Here is a 13,338-nt window from a genome sequence, read left to right on the forward strand (position 1 = left end):
AACTCATTGTTGCCATGGTCTTGAGTTTCCTGGCTTGCAAGTAGAAAGCTTTGCAATAAACTCCCTTCTGCTTTATTTAATCAGTATGTAGGTTTGTTTTTCCTCTACAGTTCTCCTATGGGTATGCTCACAGACACACTAAATCTAATGAGATGCAGTGCTTTCCTCCTGTTAATCTGCATCACGTCACTCTTAGACCCAACAAGAAACCCTAAGAGGAATTTTTCTTCTCAAACTTTTCACACATTTTCCAACTTGGAGTCAAACCTAACTTGGTCCCACAATTGCAGGGCACCAATTTAAAGCCGACTGACAGAGTCCCTATTACCTGAAAACATGAGTAATGAGCTAATAGTATTACCACTAGTTGTTGCACACTTGTTAAAAACACCATTATTCATTTATAGAGTCCCTTTTCTAAATGAAATGGGAGGTGCTTTTCAGAGAAATTGTTATGCTCAAAACATTTACCGTGTATTACTCTTTGGGTTTCAGCATAAGTCTACTCCAATAAGGGAAAATGGAAAGGAAGGCAGGAAGGCTTGTGGCTTTTTGGTCTGTTTCTGGAATAGTGACAAGGGCTTTGTAACACTACACCTCTGTTCTTGCCCGTCACTCTGCTCCTGTGGACACTCACGCTGCAGAGGACAGGCAGGCGGCGGGCAGCAAGGCTGTAATTTATGGGATGCAGGGATGGAAGCGGTTCCCTGAGGCAAGCCAACCCCATGCTTCACAGGGTACATAATTTCTGAGGAAAGGCAACATCTCACAGCTATGTTGTAACCATTCAGAGGATTCAATTAATGTGTCAAAAAGGCACAGGACTGGCTCAATGACTAAATCAGAAATAATTTAAATTTTTTTAAATGACAGGAAGAGATTTAAGCTGTTGAAAAGATTCACAGATCCACACTAACATAGATAAATAAAGGAAAGGAAAAGCTTTTCCTTGCAGAATACCAGCGAAGAAATGCAAGTGGGGTGAAGGACACGGGACATACCCACACCGCGACCATCACTAGGGTAGGCGGGGGAATATTGAGTCTTACAGAGTGAGATATTTTCAGGAACAGGCTTATCATTGAAATCTGAAAACACCTCCCCACAAACGACTGAACAATTGCAAAGAAAAAAAAAAAGGTGACTGTAGGCTAGAACAACCTAGAGAACACCCATGTTCAGTGATCCAGCTTAGCCTCTCCAGTGGGCTGGGGCCAGTGAGGGATGCACTCTGTGAAGGTCCCTTGTGGGACAAGTCACTTCACTTCTGTGCCCTTTGACCAGATAGATGGCTAGCCCTGAAAAGACAGCAGAGATCCGGGCTGAGGGTCATGCTACTTAAACCTATAATTATTATCATTATTACTTAAACCTATAATGCCAGTAAAGGGCCAAGGACCTGTGCAGGATTAAGGAGTCTGGGAAGACACGACAAACACAATGCATGTTCCTGAGAGGACCCTGAGTCAAAAGAGACATCTGGGACAGTTAGCCAAACTTGAATAAGGTATGCAACTGGATGGTAATACTTAGTGTTAATTTCCTGATTGGGGGAGTTGTATGCTGATGTGAAGAAGCATGTCCCTTGTTTGGGGGAAACCCTGGAGATTAGAAGAGAGGAGACCACCTTTACAGTACTTGCTCTAAAAGGTTCAGAAAGAATAGACACAACAGGGTCCTCTCAAAGCGCAGCACTGCGAAGCGAGCCGCAGCAGCTGCAGTATGAGTTCGATCCCCAACCAAGGAGCTGACCCACATGGCACAGCAGACCTCTCCTGTCTCCCCACTGCTCCCTCAGCAGTGTACTTAGGCAATCTGCCTGTTCTGCTCCCCACTCTGTCTCTGGTGAATCCTCTTACCACCCTGCACCTCTGGCATCTACCCCAGTTCTGTACGTATAAATAAATAAATCTTAAAAAAAAAAAAAAAGAATAAATAGGCACAACAGAGAGAGAAAAAGTAGGAGGGAGAGGTCAGATGATGGAACAAATGTTGGAAAATGTCAACAACTGGGCACCTGTGTAGTGCACAAGTGGGCCAGAGAGCTCTTTGTAATGATCTGGCAACACTTACGTAGACTTGAAATTATTTCAAAAAAAATTTTTTTTAATTCAGTCAAAAGGATACTAGCAAAATGTATCCAGTTCTAGATCTCAGAGGAGAGTGATCAGGACACAGAATCTGACTTAATGGAAAAACAAAACAAAACAAAACAAAACCAACAAAACAGCAGTGGGGGAAATACATCAAATGCAGCAAAATAGAATTTTACAAATAACTTCTTCACTGTCCCCACTTAAGCCCTGCACATTACCTCTGTCTCCTGGATCTTTCTCTTTTTTTTTTCCAAGATTGATTTATTTACGTATATGAGAAATGGGGTACAGACCAGAGGTGCAGGGGAGTGAGAGGATTCACCCGAGACAGAGCGGGGAGCAGAACAGGCAGACTGACAAAGAACACTGCTGAGGGGAGCAGCGGGCGGGTCAGGAGAGGTCTGCCGCACCATGTGGTCACCTCCGGGACCAGGGATCAAACTCATGCTGCAGTGACTGTGGACAGCCTCACAGTGCTGGGCTTTAACCCAATGCACCCCCAGGGAGGCCCTCCTCAATCTTCTTGTGATAATTTACTTTTGCCAATTCAGAGTCTGGGAGTTCAAAGCACTAATTTAGTAGAACCCAACCCTCAAGGCTAAGCTGTAGAAACCAGCATGACAGGACACAGACAAAAGTAACCTCAAACTGTCCCCATTGATTGAACAGGACCCACCAAAAGCCTGACCTCGCACTGCCTGAGACAGCTCCTCTGAGACGTGGGATGGGGAACACAACCTCTCGCTTCTGGGGTTCATGTGCTGATTACCAGTTTTGTCCTTTATTAACAAGCCACTTGGCCCACTGAACAGCAAACTCTTCCACTTCATTCCATGGAACAAGAGCTGGCTACGCAGGTCATTTGTTCAAACAGGAAAAACTGGAACCCTGGCAAGGGTCTTATGTGCCCAAAGAATGATTTTTCATCAGATGGTTTCACTTATAAGCAAGAAACAGAGAAACCAAAGAGTCAGAAAAAAGACAAAACTTGGAATTGGCCATAGATCTGAGGCATATGGGGGTACGGGTGGGGAGAAGGACTGTGGGGATGGGTCACGGGTGCTACGGTGCGGGGGAATACAGGGCCTACCCCTGCAGGGAGAACACATGAGGCCCAAAAACTACCAATGATATAATAAATCAAAATTTATATATAAATGCAGTTATATAAAAAACAATTTCTCTCCTGCTGGGCATTTCCCCTCACTGTTCCTTGCACCTACACAGCTCCATATTAAGAGAGAAGGCCAGAATGTAGTTTCCAGAAGATTCCTAAACAGTAACCCCTAATGGTTTGGTCACTGTCTCTCTGGTCTTTAGTCTTTGCTTTGGAAGGTTTGATTTGATTAAGGAAAAGTAATCCTCTCCCCATTACAAAGACTGGAGAGTTAAAAATCCACTAAGCTAAAATATGTCTGGCATACAGTTCTTAATCTGGTGACAAAAAAGTTCAATCTTTTTTACATCTGAGGAAAAGAAAAGGGATGAAAGTATTTTTAAAAGGAAGTATAAGGGTTTTTTTTTTTAACCAAGGCTTTTATGAATACATCACCTATCATCATTCTTTGGGGGCAGTTCTGATGTATTATTAGCTAAACAAGTGAAAAGAAAAACAATCCTATTTACCATCGTCCTGCCCAGAAAACACCACCCCCGGGAACGGAAGCACATTACGAAGCCCAACTCCAAAGAGAGCTGTGGTCAGAGGTTCCCACAGCCGCACACACAGCCTGAGGAGCCGTCCAAATTCTTCACACCGCCTGCTAAAGGCAGGACAGGCCCAGCTCGCCACGGCACTTCACCCAGGGTCCTCCCCACACCCAGACCAAACTTCCTGCAGAGTCTGCTTTGGATTCTGGAGGAATCTTATAAACAGGGATATAAAAGGCCTCAGAAGGCCAATATACCTCTAAGCAAGGGGCACCCATCTCAACCACTGCTTTGTCCATTCTCCTCTGTGGAGGTATCAAATTCCAGGAGCCCCAAGACTGCCAAACTGCCTGTTTAGCAAAGAATGAAATCAACCTTCAAGCAAAGGGATGGCCTAAACTGAGACCGGAAGCTGACAGGGGACCCGAGGCAGACTCCTGAGGAGGAGGGAAGAAAAGCCGCGCCTTCCCTGTGGCTTCACTCCCTATTCTTGCTCTGAATGACACCTGCAGAGTCCCTGGACCACAGGAGGAAGCAAGTCCATCATCCCTAGACGAGAACTAGTTTCCCACAAGAACTAAGAAGAAATTGACCTCAGGTCTTAAATTTATTAAGGGGAAAACCACCCGCAGTCACGCATCTCCGACTCTTCATGCTGGCTTCTCAGTGAGTAACCTCTGAGAAGGACTCGCAGATGAGACACGTCCTAACAATATCTTCATGAGTGCACTGTGCTTTTGAAGCAGACAAACAAAACAATTATAATTACTTCATCAAAGACAGATTGGGACTAGTTTTCCTATCCGGTCAGAGACGAGTAAAGCATCTCAACTCCTGTTTTATCAATGCCATTTAATCCTATAACTTCCCTCGAAGAAACAGGTGGCTAAGTAGGTAGCCAATTTGTAGAAAATTCTCTCTAGGGAGCATAATGACACAAATCCCGTTTCTTTTGTTATATCAACTTGGATCTGGCATTGGCCAGATGGACAATGGTTCGTCACCATGTGTCCTATGCCCAGCACTGAGCCCAGCACTGAGAAAGATGTGCTGAGTGAGAATGGTAGGGACTGATCCCGCCTCAAGGCCAGTGAAGCTCCCAGGCCTGGTACTGCAGGCAGCTGTCTTTGGTGCATGATAACCACACTTGGGGATGCAACTGTAGCCCAGGCCATCACTTCTGCAAGCATATCACTGTGAATGTTTAGGGGTGTGGACAGTAAAATGTGAGTAAATTTATAAAAACCTACAGAAGCACAAAAATCTGCTTCTGAAGTGGAAATTATATGCATTTCATTGCAAAACATCATTCTAATGTCTACCAGGTTTGGAAGTAACTTAACAAGCAAATTTAGTTGCTTATTACATACAAAGCATGATGGTAGACACTGCAGGGGATTCCAGGATGAGTAACATAGTCTTTACCCTCAGGGACTGACACTCCAGGAAGGAAAGAACACAAATACATCGATAGCTAGCGATCATACACAACCACGTATGCACTTACTCCCTTATACCCCCCCACACACACACACACACTAAAAAAGCCCGGCCTGCAGGAACTGAGCAACAGTGTAAGGCAAAAGTCATATTCCCTTCTCTGCAATGATACATTTTCAGACCTTTTTTCTGACATATATGTATTGCAGAAAGATTGTTTCCTTAATGCAGTGAGACAAAAGAGAACAGAAGCATAAAGAAAAAAAAAAGGCAATGCTGGGAAAGTGAATAGACCAAACAAAATTTCAAGGCCAGACTGGATTTTCATTTAAATCCTTGCTTTCTTCAAAAACTTCTTCAAGCTGGAGAATTAACCATGTTGTGATCAGTAAGAACTTTTAAAACCAAACTAAACATATGGCAATGATAATAAGCTTAAAGGTAATGGTTTTCTTTTAAAAACAGGCAGAATTGTCTAAGCCTTTTAAGCAAGGGTGCCCATGTGCCCTGGGAGACAGATTACCCCAAGAAGGAAAAGCTGCGATGGAAGCCAGTGCAGAGTCAGTGTTCGGGGAGGCCATTTACTCCCCAGTTCTCCCCGAGGAGTGGGAGGGCAGGGCGCAGGATGGGCAGGGGGTTGCCCAGTACCCTAAATGTCAGGAACTGGAAAGGAAGTGACAGCATGAACAGGTGGGCACACATTGTCCTCCCAGAAGTGGGTCTCCCACTGAGGTAAATTATGGTTCCGGTAAACTATGGAGCCTGTATGACTCATTTGTAACAAAATCTCTCACACCCAGGGTACATGTCACATTCCCATCTCAGGTCAGAAGAGAAAAAGGGAGATGGCCCAGAGCATTTGTGTGCCCCACATTCTATCTTTCTGCTCCTCCAGTCCCCTAGCCGCCAAGTTCCCACTTCCTAATCTAATGCCCCCAGCACTAACTATGTAATGAGGGGGGTGGAGGGGGCTCCCAGGAAAAAGAAGATTCCAGGTCCCCTGCCCCACCCAAGGAAGGGTGGAACTAAGCAGGGAGGGGCAGCTGGAGAGAAGACTGAGAAGCAGAGAGCAAGGAGACCGGGAGGAGGCACTTGGAGCCTTGGCTTTGCACTGGGGTTGGGGGACATGGAAGGGGGGACCTGAAGGAGACGTGGATGAGAGACACGTGGGAGCTTGGGAATGAGCTTTACTTTGGTTTTGTTCCTTCTGTCCCAGATTGCCTGGCCCCTTCTGCCCCTTTTCTAGGGGTCCCCACCAGAAGGGACCTTAGACTTACGGCAGGCTTTTGGGGTTCAGCAGCCCTGCTTTGGGCCAACCCTGTTTGGCTGGGCATTCACCCAAGAGGGGATGGGTAACTTTAGGTGTCTGATTGAGAAGCTATATTCTTTCATTTCTCTTCTCTTGATTGTACACTAACTGTATTAAAGTTCCTTTCCATTAAATGTCTCAGGCGCTAGTGTATGTTTTTTCTTGATGCCGTGTAAGGCAGAAACTATTTAGAGCGGGCAGGCTTGGGAATTCTTGGGGTGCCCCTCACCCTGCCCTATCACAACTGTACGCCTGCTAAGTGCTTTAATGTATATAGTACCTCTAATTGTCCCAACTTTGTGAGGTAGATATTATATTTATAGATAGAATTCACATACCATAAAATTCACCCTTTTAAAGTACACAGCTCAGTAGTTTTTAGCATATTCACAAAGTAACATAATTATCACTACTCCCTACCATCTAATTCCAGAACATTTTCATTCCCCAAAAAAGAAAGCCCATACCCGTTAGCAGTCACTCATCCTTTTCCTCTCTCCAGTCCCTAGTGATCACTAGTCTACTTCTATTTACTAATTGGTCTTTTCTTGACATTTTATATAGATGGAATCAAACAATATATGGCATTTTGCATCATTCCTATTTTATATATGAAGAAACCAAGACTCAAACAGTCGTGGGGCAAAAGTAAGTTCCCCCAGGTCACAGCTTAAATAGAGTCTGAACAAAAACAGCAGCCCCAGTCTGATTCAAATGCTTGTGCCTTTGACCACAATAGAAAAAAGGCAAAAGTTTTACACATATTTAGGGGGGAAATGGGACTTTGGTCATCTAAAGTAATGAAATAAGAACCACAATCAGAGCGCCATGCCTGCTGAGCCTATGCTGAAACGCAGACAGCACTTCAAGAGATGATGGCAAAGTCCTAGAAGCACACAAGGCCAGTCTCAGCTCCACTGTCTGTCTCGCCCTGCACCCCGACATCCTGCACACCCTCAGCCCCACAATCACAGCATGTGAAACTGGGAATTGCCTTCCCAGTCCACCCCCACAAATGTCACCCTGCCTCAAACTTTATATCCATTCCAATCTCCGTTGAAAAAATCCAAGAAAAATGTTTGTTTTAAATAAACGCACTAGTGCTTTTCATCTCCTTTTAAATGCTGCCGCCAGCTTACATCTATTAGAGGTGACAAAAAAGAGGATGAATACTGGAGGAACTAACTTGTCAGCCGACAACAGCCAAAGAGCTACAAAAACCAAAGAAATAGAACTCAAATAAAATGCCTATATTATTATGGGCTCTCCCTGGTGGTGCAACGGGTTAAAGCACCGCACTATGAAGCTCTCCAAAGCCACTGCAGCATGCATGAGTTTTATCCCTGGCCAGGGAGCTGACCCACATGGCACGGCAGACCTCTCCTGACCCACCTGCTGCTCCCCTCAGCAATGTACTTTATCAATCTGCCTATTCTGCTCCTCACTGTCTCTGGTGAATCCTCTCACCCACCACACCTCTGGCCTGTAACCCAGTTCTGTTAAGTATAAATAAATAAGTCTTTTTAAAAAATGCCTATATCATAACGGTATCTTTGCTTTGGACATGTTTCTAGTTTACACATTGCTTATGTGGATGCTGGAGATTAGTTATGCTTTCCCGGAGGAACAAATTCAGCTCTTCCTAGTGCTTTCCATGTCTCATCTAACATAAACAGGTACACTGCAGTGATGATAATTATAATATTCTCCTTTCTCATGAGAAAAGTATAGATAAGATGATCTCAACTGATGCAAAGCCCGGCCAGTATCTTTATTCACTCTTTACCCCTCATAACAGATACACAAATGATTGTCGAATGGTAACAACTAACACACAGCGCCTCGCCCGCTATTCTGCACATGCAGATGTCAGCTCCCACCACTGTAAAGGGAGGGCTGCTACTATGGCCTTCATTTCAGTTGAAGACACAGCACACAGCACAGCAGTGGTTCCCAGTCTCTGCTAGCAAGGGCTGGACCGGGACTGAGGGAAGGCAGCAGACCAGGAGCCTCCTAGTAAACACATTTGAGTCTGCCCAATTTCTTAAATTTGAGAGGTTTATGATACACTGCAACAGCCAGGATTGCCAAGGGATCATAAAACAAGAAAAATACTTTTCCCTCTATATTCTTCAGAAATGCTGAGTCTTTTATCTCCTTATGTCTGAACTCTCTGATAAGGAAAATCCACAGATTCTGATCCCCTATAGTTACATGAAAAGGAGCCAATGGTCGAGCCCTCCATGGTGGGGCATCAGGTTAAAGCACAGCCTGTGATGCTACTGCAGCCACTGCAGCACCGAGTTCGATCCCCAGCCAGGGGGGGTGACCCACAGAGCACTGACAGACCTCTCTTGTCTTGTCCGCTACTCCCCTCAGCAGTGCATTTCTGTCAATCTGTCTCTACTGCTCCACATTCTGTCTCTGATGAATCTTCTTACCCCCCAAAACCTCTGGACTGTACCCCAGTTCTTGTAATGTAAAAGTAAATAAATCTTTAAAAAAAAAATGGAAGTCAATGATCTGGACAGCAGAGGAGAAATTGAATCAAAAAAAGTTTTATTTTATAGCTCACTGTCCTTTGTATAGGCCAAGTTATTCTCTCTTGAGCCTCCTATTCATCTACATTTTTTTTAAAGATTTATTTATTTGTGCATACAGAACTGGGGTACAGGCCAGAGGCTCAGGGGCGGCAAGAGGCTTCACCAGAGACAGAGTGGGGAGCAGAACAGGCAGATCAACGAAGTACACTGCTGAGGGGAGCAGCAGGCAGGGTCAGGAGAGGTCTGCCACGCCATGTGGTCACCTCCGGGGCAGGCAGGAATCGAACTCATGAGGAAGCGGCTTTAGATTCTCAGTGCTATGCTTTAACCCGCTGCGCCACCAGGGAGGGCCTCCATCTACATTTTTAACTTCTGAAACATCATATACAACACTGGCCCTGGTGACTACAAAGCTATCAACAGTAAGAAGAAAACACTATTTGGGGGCCCCTCCCATCTTCTCTGGCATTGAAAGTGAAATAATATAAAAACTTAAGAGTTGACCCAGATCTTCAATTGCTCAAATGCCACACTACGTCCAACCCAGAAGTACACTGACCCGAAATGGTAATTAAACCCTTCTATAGACATTTGCCAGGGAGAACTAACTCTTCTTTCTCTTCGCATTCCAACCTCCTATTAATCAGAAACCAACATTGATTTAAAAAAAAAAAAAAACACTCTGAAAGAACTTGACCTTGTAAAGATATCCTGTAAAAGGAGAAAACAAGAGCTAGCTACCTCTGGAGGAGTGGCTTTTACTTTCTAGAATGAAGCCTAAGCCGTTAGGGGAAAATATATTCCCCAAAATACAGAGTAAATATTCACCTCTTTCCCTGATGTATACTTTCCCCTCCAAAGATAAAACTTCCTACACTGAGAGGAACGGAAGCATTTCACCCAGCAAAAAATCAAGCTGCTCGAAAACTATCATCTATTTCACCCAGTAAAATCAAGCTGCTCAAAAACTATCATCTGAGCTCGCCTCCTGGTTTCTACTTAAGAGAGCAGACCTAGAAGGTGAGGAGAGTTAACTAGGGAAAGACAAGTTCCTGCTGCAGTGTACTCAGCCAGGCACAATACAAAGGTGCAATTGTATTTTAGATGGCTTCTAGAAAATGCAGACAAAAGCCAACCAAGGTGCCTCATCTCTCCGAGGTGAATCTACTTTTTTGTTTTCCCAACTGTAAATCTAACTATCTGCTTTAAAATAACAGCAACAAAGGGCTTTTCTAAATAAAGCTATGAGGAAAAACTCCTGAGCTGGGAAGCCACTAGAAAGCACTGCTGAAGGAGAGGGGGAGGACACACTATCAGCCTCCTTCCCACTTGTTCTCGGAGAGCCTCAGGGAAATGAATCCCCATCTAGGTCCATTTTCAGAGCAGCAATCTCTGGGCAGGAGATTTCAAAACGACGGTTTCAGAAAGCCAGTCATGGCAGCTCTCCTGCCCGCCTGGAACTGTGCAGGTGCATCTCTTCACCAACCTCTGCCCTTCACAAAGCAGCTGAGGCAGCACCCTGGCCCACAGGCCCATGCAGGCCTCTCTACGCAAACAAGCCCTTTCAGGGAAAGTGCTTTCTGCAGGCTGTGTCTGTCAGGGGACCTGTCCCTTTTCTTATACAATAAACACACCCTTGTGAATATCAAAAAAAAAAAAAGAGTTAGTCATCCTCTCCTCCCAGTTCTCTCATGAAATAAAACTCTTTTATTTACATGCAGGGCAACTAAACAGTATCATGTAGGACAATGTCAGATTCTTAGTATCTTATTTCTACCACCACTTCTGGACTCCCAGGCACATTTCCCTTATTAGAAAAGGAACTTTGGACATACTAGGCCCGACACAAAGTCAGAGCTGAACAATTCATTCCATTCTGAGTCCCTCACTTAGCCGCTTTGGCAAGTCTAAATTTGTAATTCTGGAATGTTTGCAGACCTTTCAAGGCAGAATCCCCAGGGGCCTTTTATGTTTAAACCTTAGGGCCCACCCACTAGACCGTCTCAATCAATCTGTGGACCAGATCCTAAGCTATTCCTAGTTTAAAACTGGATTTTACCAACGACTGAAGTTTGAGGTGCATTCAAGTAAACCCACTGAAGTTTGTGCTATGCTGTCCCCAGCAGAAACTTGGGATGTCCATCCTTCCTCCTTCCAACCTAAGCGATTTGCTAGTGAGACTGGACAGTGACACCCGCCAGTTCCCCCACCAAGAGCACTTTAAGAAGACGGTGCACGAACTCAAGTGCTTTAGGGCCTCTAAGCACATCCCACAGAAAATCCTATCAAGAAACCTCAGGACCAGTGCCCCATCCGCTCCCTCCATCTCCATCGTAAGCGATCCCTGGCTCCCACCACAGCAGCTCCTCTGGCGACCCGTAGCCTCGGAAGTGGACACCCCTTCACGGAGTGCCCAAGGTGTCTAAGCATTTCACAGACATCAACCCCACACACTCACACGCATTCCACGACAGCTCCCCGGCCTCCTCAAGCTCCCGGGGCGCCGTGCCCACGGCCGCTCCTGCACCCCTAAAACTAGGGAGAGGATCCCGCAACTGCCCCCACCCTCACCCCGAGCCACTCGCCCCAGTCCTCGGGCCCACCCCGCCCTCTGCAGCCCCGCGCTCCCCACTCCCGCCCTCCAACTCCGGCCCCGGGGCGCCCCTTGCCCCCTCGCTCCCTGCCCCGGGGCGCCCCTCCCCTGCCCCCTCCGCCGGAGATGCGCTCCCACGGCATTCCGGATCCCGCCGGGGCGCCCCCGCCCTGCCGTACTTTCCGCCCTCGCGTGTTCGGCAGCGGCGGGCGCGGTCCGCCCCGGCCCGTTCGCCCGCGCGGCCGCGCTCCTCACCCGCCTCGGCGACGTCGCCGGCAGGGCCCGGCTCGGCCCCGCAGCCGCCCGGGGGGGAGGAGGGGCTGCCGTGGTTGTGGGAGCACTGGATGTCGCGGAAGAACTTCTGGGTTTCGCGCAGGTTCTGTCTCAGCCGGGCCAGGTAGCGGCGGTAGCGCCCGAAGCCCCGGCACAGCTCCCGGATCATTCCGCCGCCTCCCGGGCCGGGCCCCGAGACGGGCTCGCCGGCCCACGGCACCCCCTCGCTCTCCATCTCTTCGGCCTGCTCGGTCTCCTCCGCTCTGCCCCCGACCCACTGGCCAGGCTTCTCCACTCCCCGCCCCCCTGTGCTTGAAGGGAGGAGGAATCCGCCCCCTGACGCCCCCGCCAGCTGTCGCGGGCTTCCAACCTCTCCCAACGCCTATAACCAAGCCGCAGAGCTCCGCGGGCGGAACTTTTATCTCCACTACCCATAAAAGTGAGGGAAGGCTTACTGGAGTGCGCTGTCACTGCGGTGTCTTCTGGGACTTGTAGTGTGCGCTAGGCCTATGCGCCCCAGCCCGAGTTGTGGTTGGGACTGATGTACTTTTGGTAAAAATCACATTCATTACTTCTTGTGTTTAAATGTTCTCCTCATTTTAAAACGTGTTCTTCCTGGTACACTGAAAGGGGAAATAGAAACTGGTGCGGCATCCATGAAAACAGTGTGGAGAGTCTTTAAGTAGTTAAGAATACAAATAACATACGAGGGCCCTCCCTGTTGGCTCAACGGGTCAAAGCTCAGCACTGCAAGCTAGCAGCATCCTCTTCATTGTGAGTTCGATCCCCAGCACTGGAGGTGACCCACATGGCCTGGCAGACCTCTCCTGACCCACCCGCTGCTCCCCTCAGCAGTGTACCTCATCAATCTACCTGTTCTGCTCCCTGCTCTATCTCTGGTGAGTTCTCTCACCATCCCTGCACCTCTAGCTGGTACCCCAGTTCTGTATGCATAAATAAATCTTTTAAAAATAAAAAAATAAAGAAAGAAAGAAATACCATATGAACTGTTTCCAGTTCTGGGTGTTTATCCTAAGAATAAAAAACACAAATTCAAAAAATCATATGCACCTCTAATTCCATTGTAGCATTATTTTCAACAGCCACGATTTGGAAACACCCCAACTGCTTTTCAAATGGATGAATAAATGAATAAAATGCAGTGTATAGAACTGTGAAATACTACTCAGTTATGGGGGGGTAGGGATGAAATCTTGACATTTGGAACAAGATGGTTAGACCTAAAGGGCAGTGTGTTAAACCCCTAAAACTTACAGAATGTTACAGATCAGTGTTATCTCAATAAAAAGTTACATATTTAAATTTAGGGGAAACATTCCCACTCCCTAGGCAAGTGTCCCTGAGAGGAGAAAGGAGCTTCAGAATCTTGATACCAGCAGAAGTGGGGTGGCTTGTAGAAATCTGAGCAAAATA

The 13,338-nt window shown here is 46.6% G+C and overlaps 1 protein-coding gene across 1 annotated transcript in view; it reads right to left on the bottom strand.

Moving 5' to 3' along the window:
* DSTYK (dual serine/threonine and tyrosine protein kinase) overlaps positions 1 to 12,213 on the bottom strand; it is a 54,525-nt gene extending 42,312 nt beyond the window's left edge. Inside the window, exon 1 of the mRNA XM_012726922.1 lies at positions 11,887 to 12,213. Coding sequence (XP_012582376.1) covers positions 11,887 to 12,139 — 253 coding nt within the window. The 5' untranslated portion in view covers positions 12,140 to 12,213. The remainder of the gene's footprint in view (positions 1 to 11,886) is intronic.
* Positions 12,214 to 13,338: the final 1,125 nt, after the last annotated feature.

This window comes from Condylura cristata, unplaced genomic scaffold (genome assembly GCF_000260355.1).
Source record: "Condylura cristata isolate star-nosed mole 26May11 unplaced genomic scaffold, ConCri1.0 scaffold00018, whole genome shotgun sequence".
In the NCBI taxonomy this organism is placed as follows: Eukaryota; Metazoa; Chordata; class Mammalia; order Eulipotyphla; family Talpidae; genus Condylura; species Condylura cristata.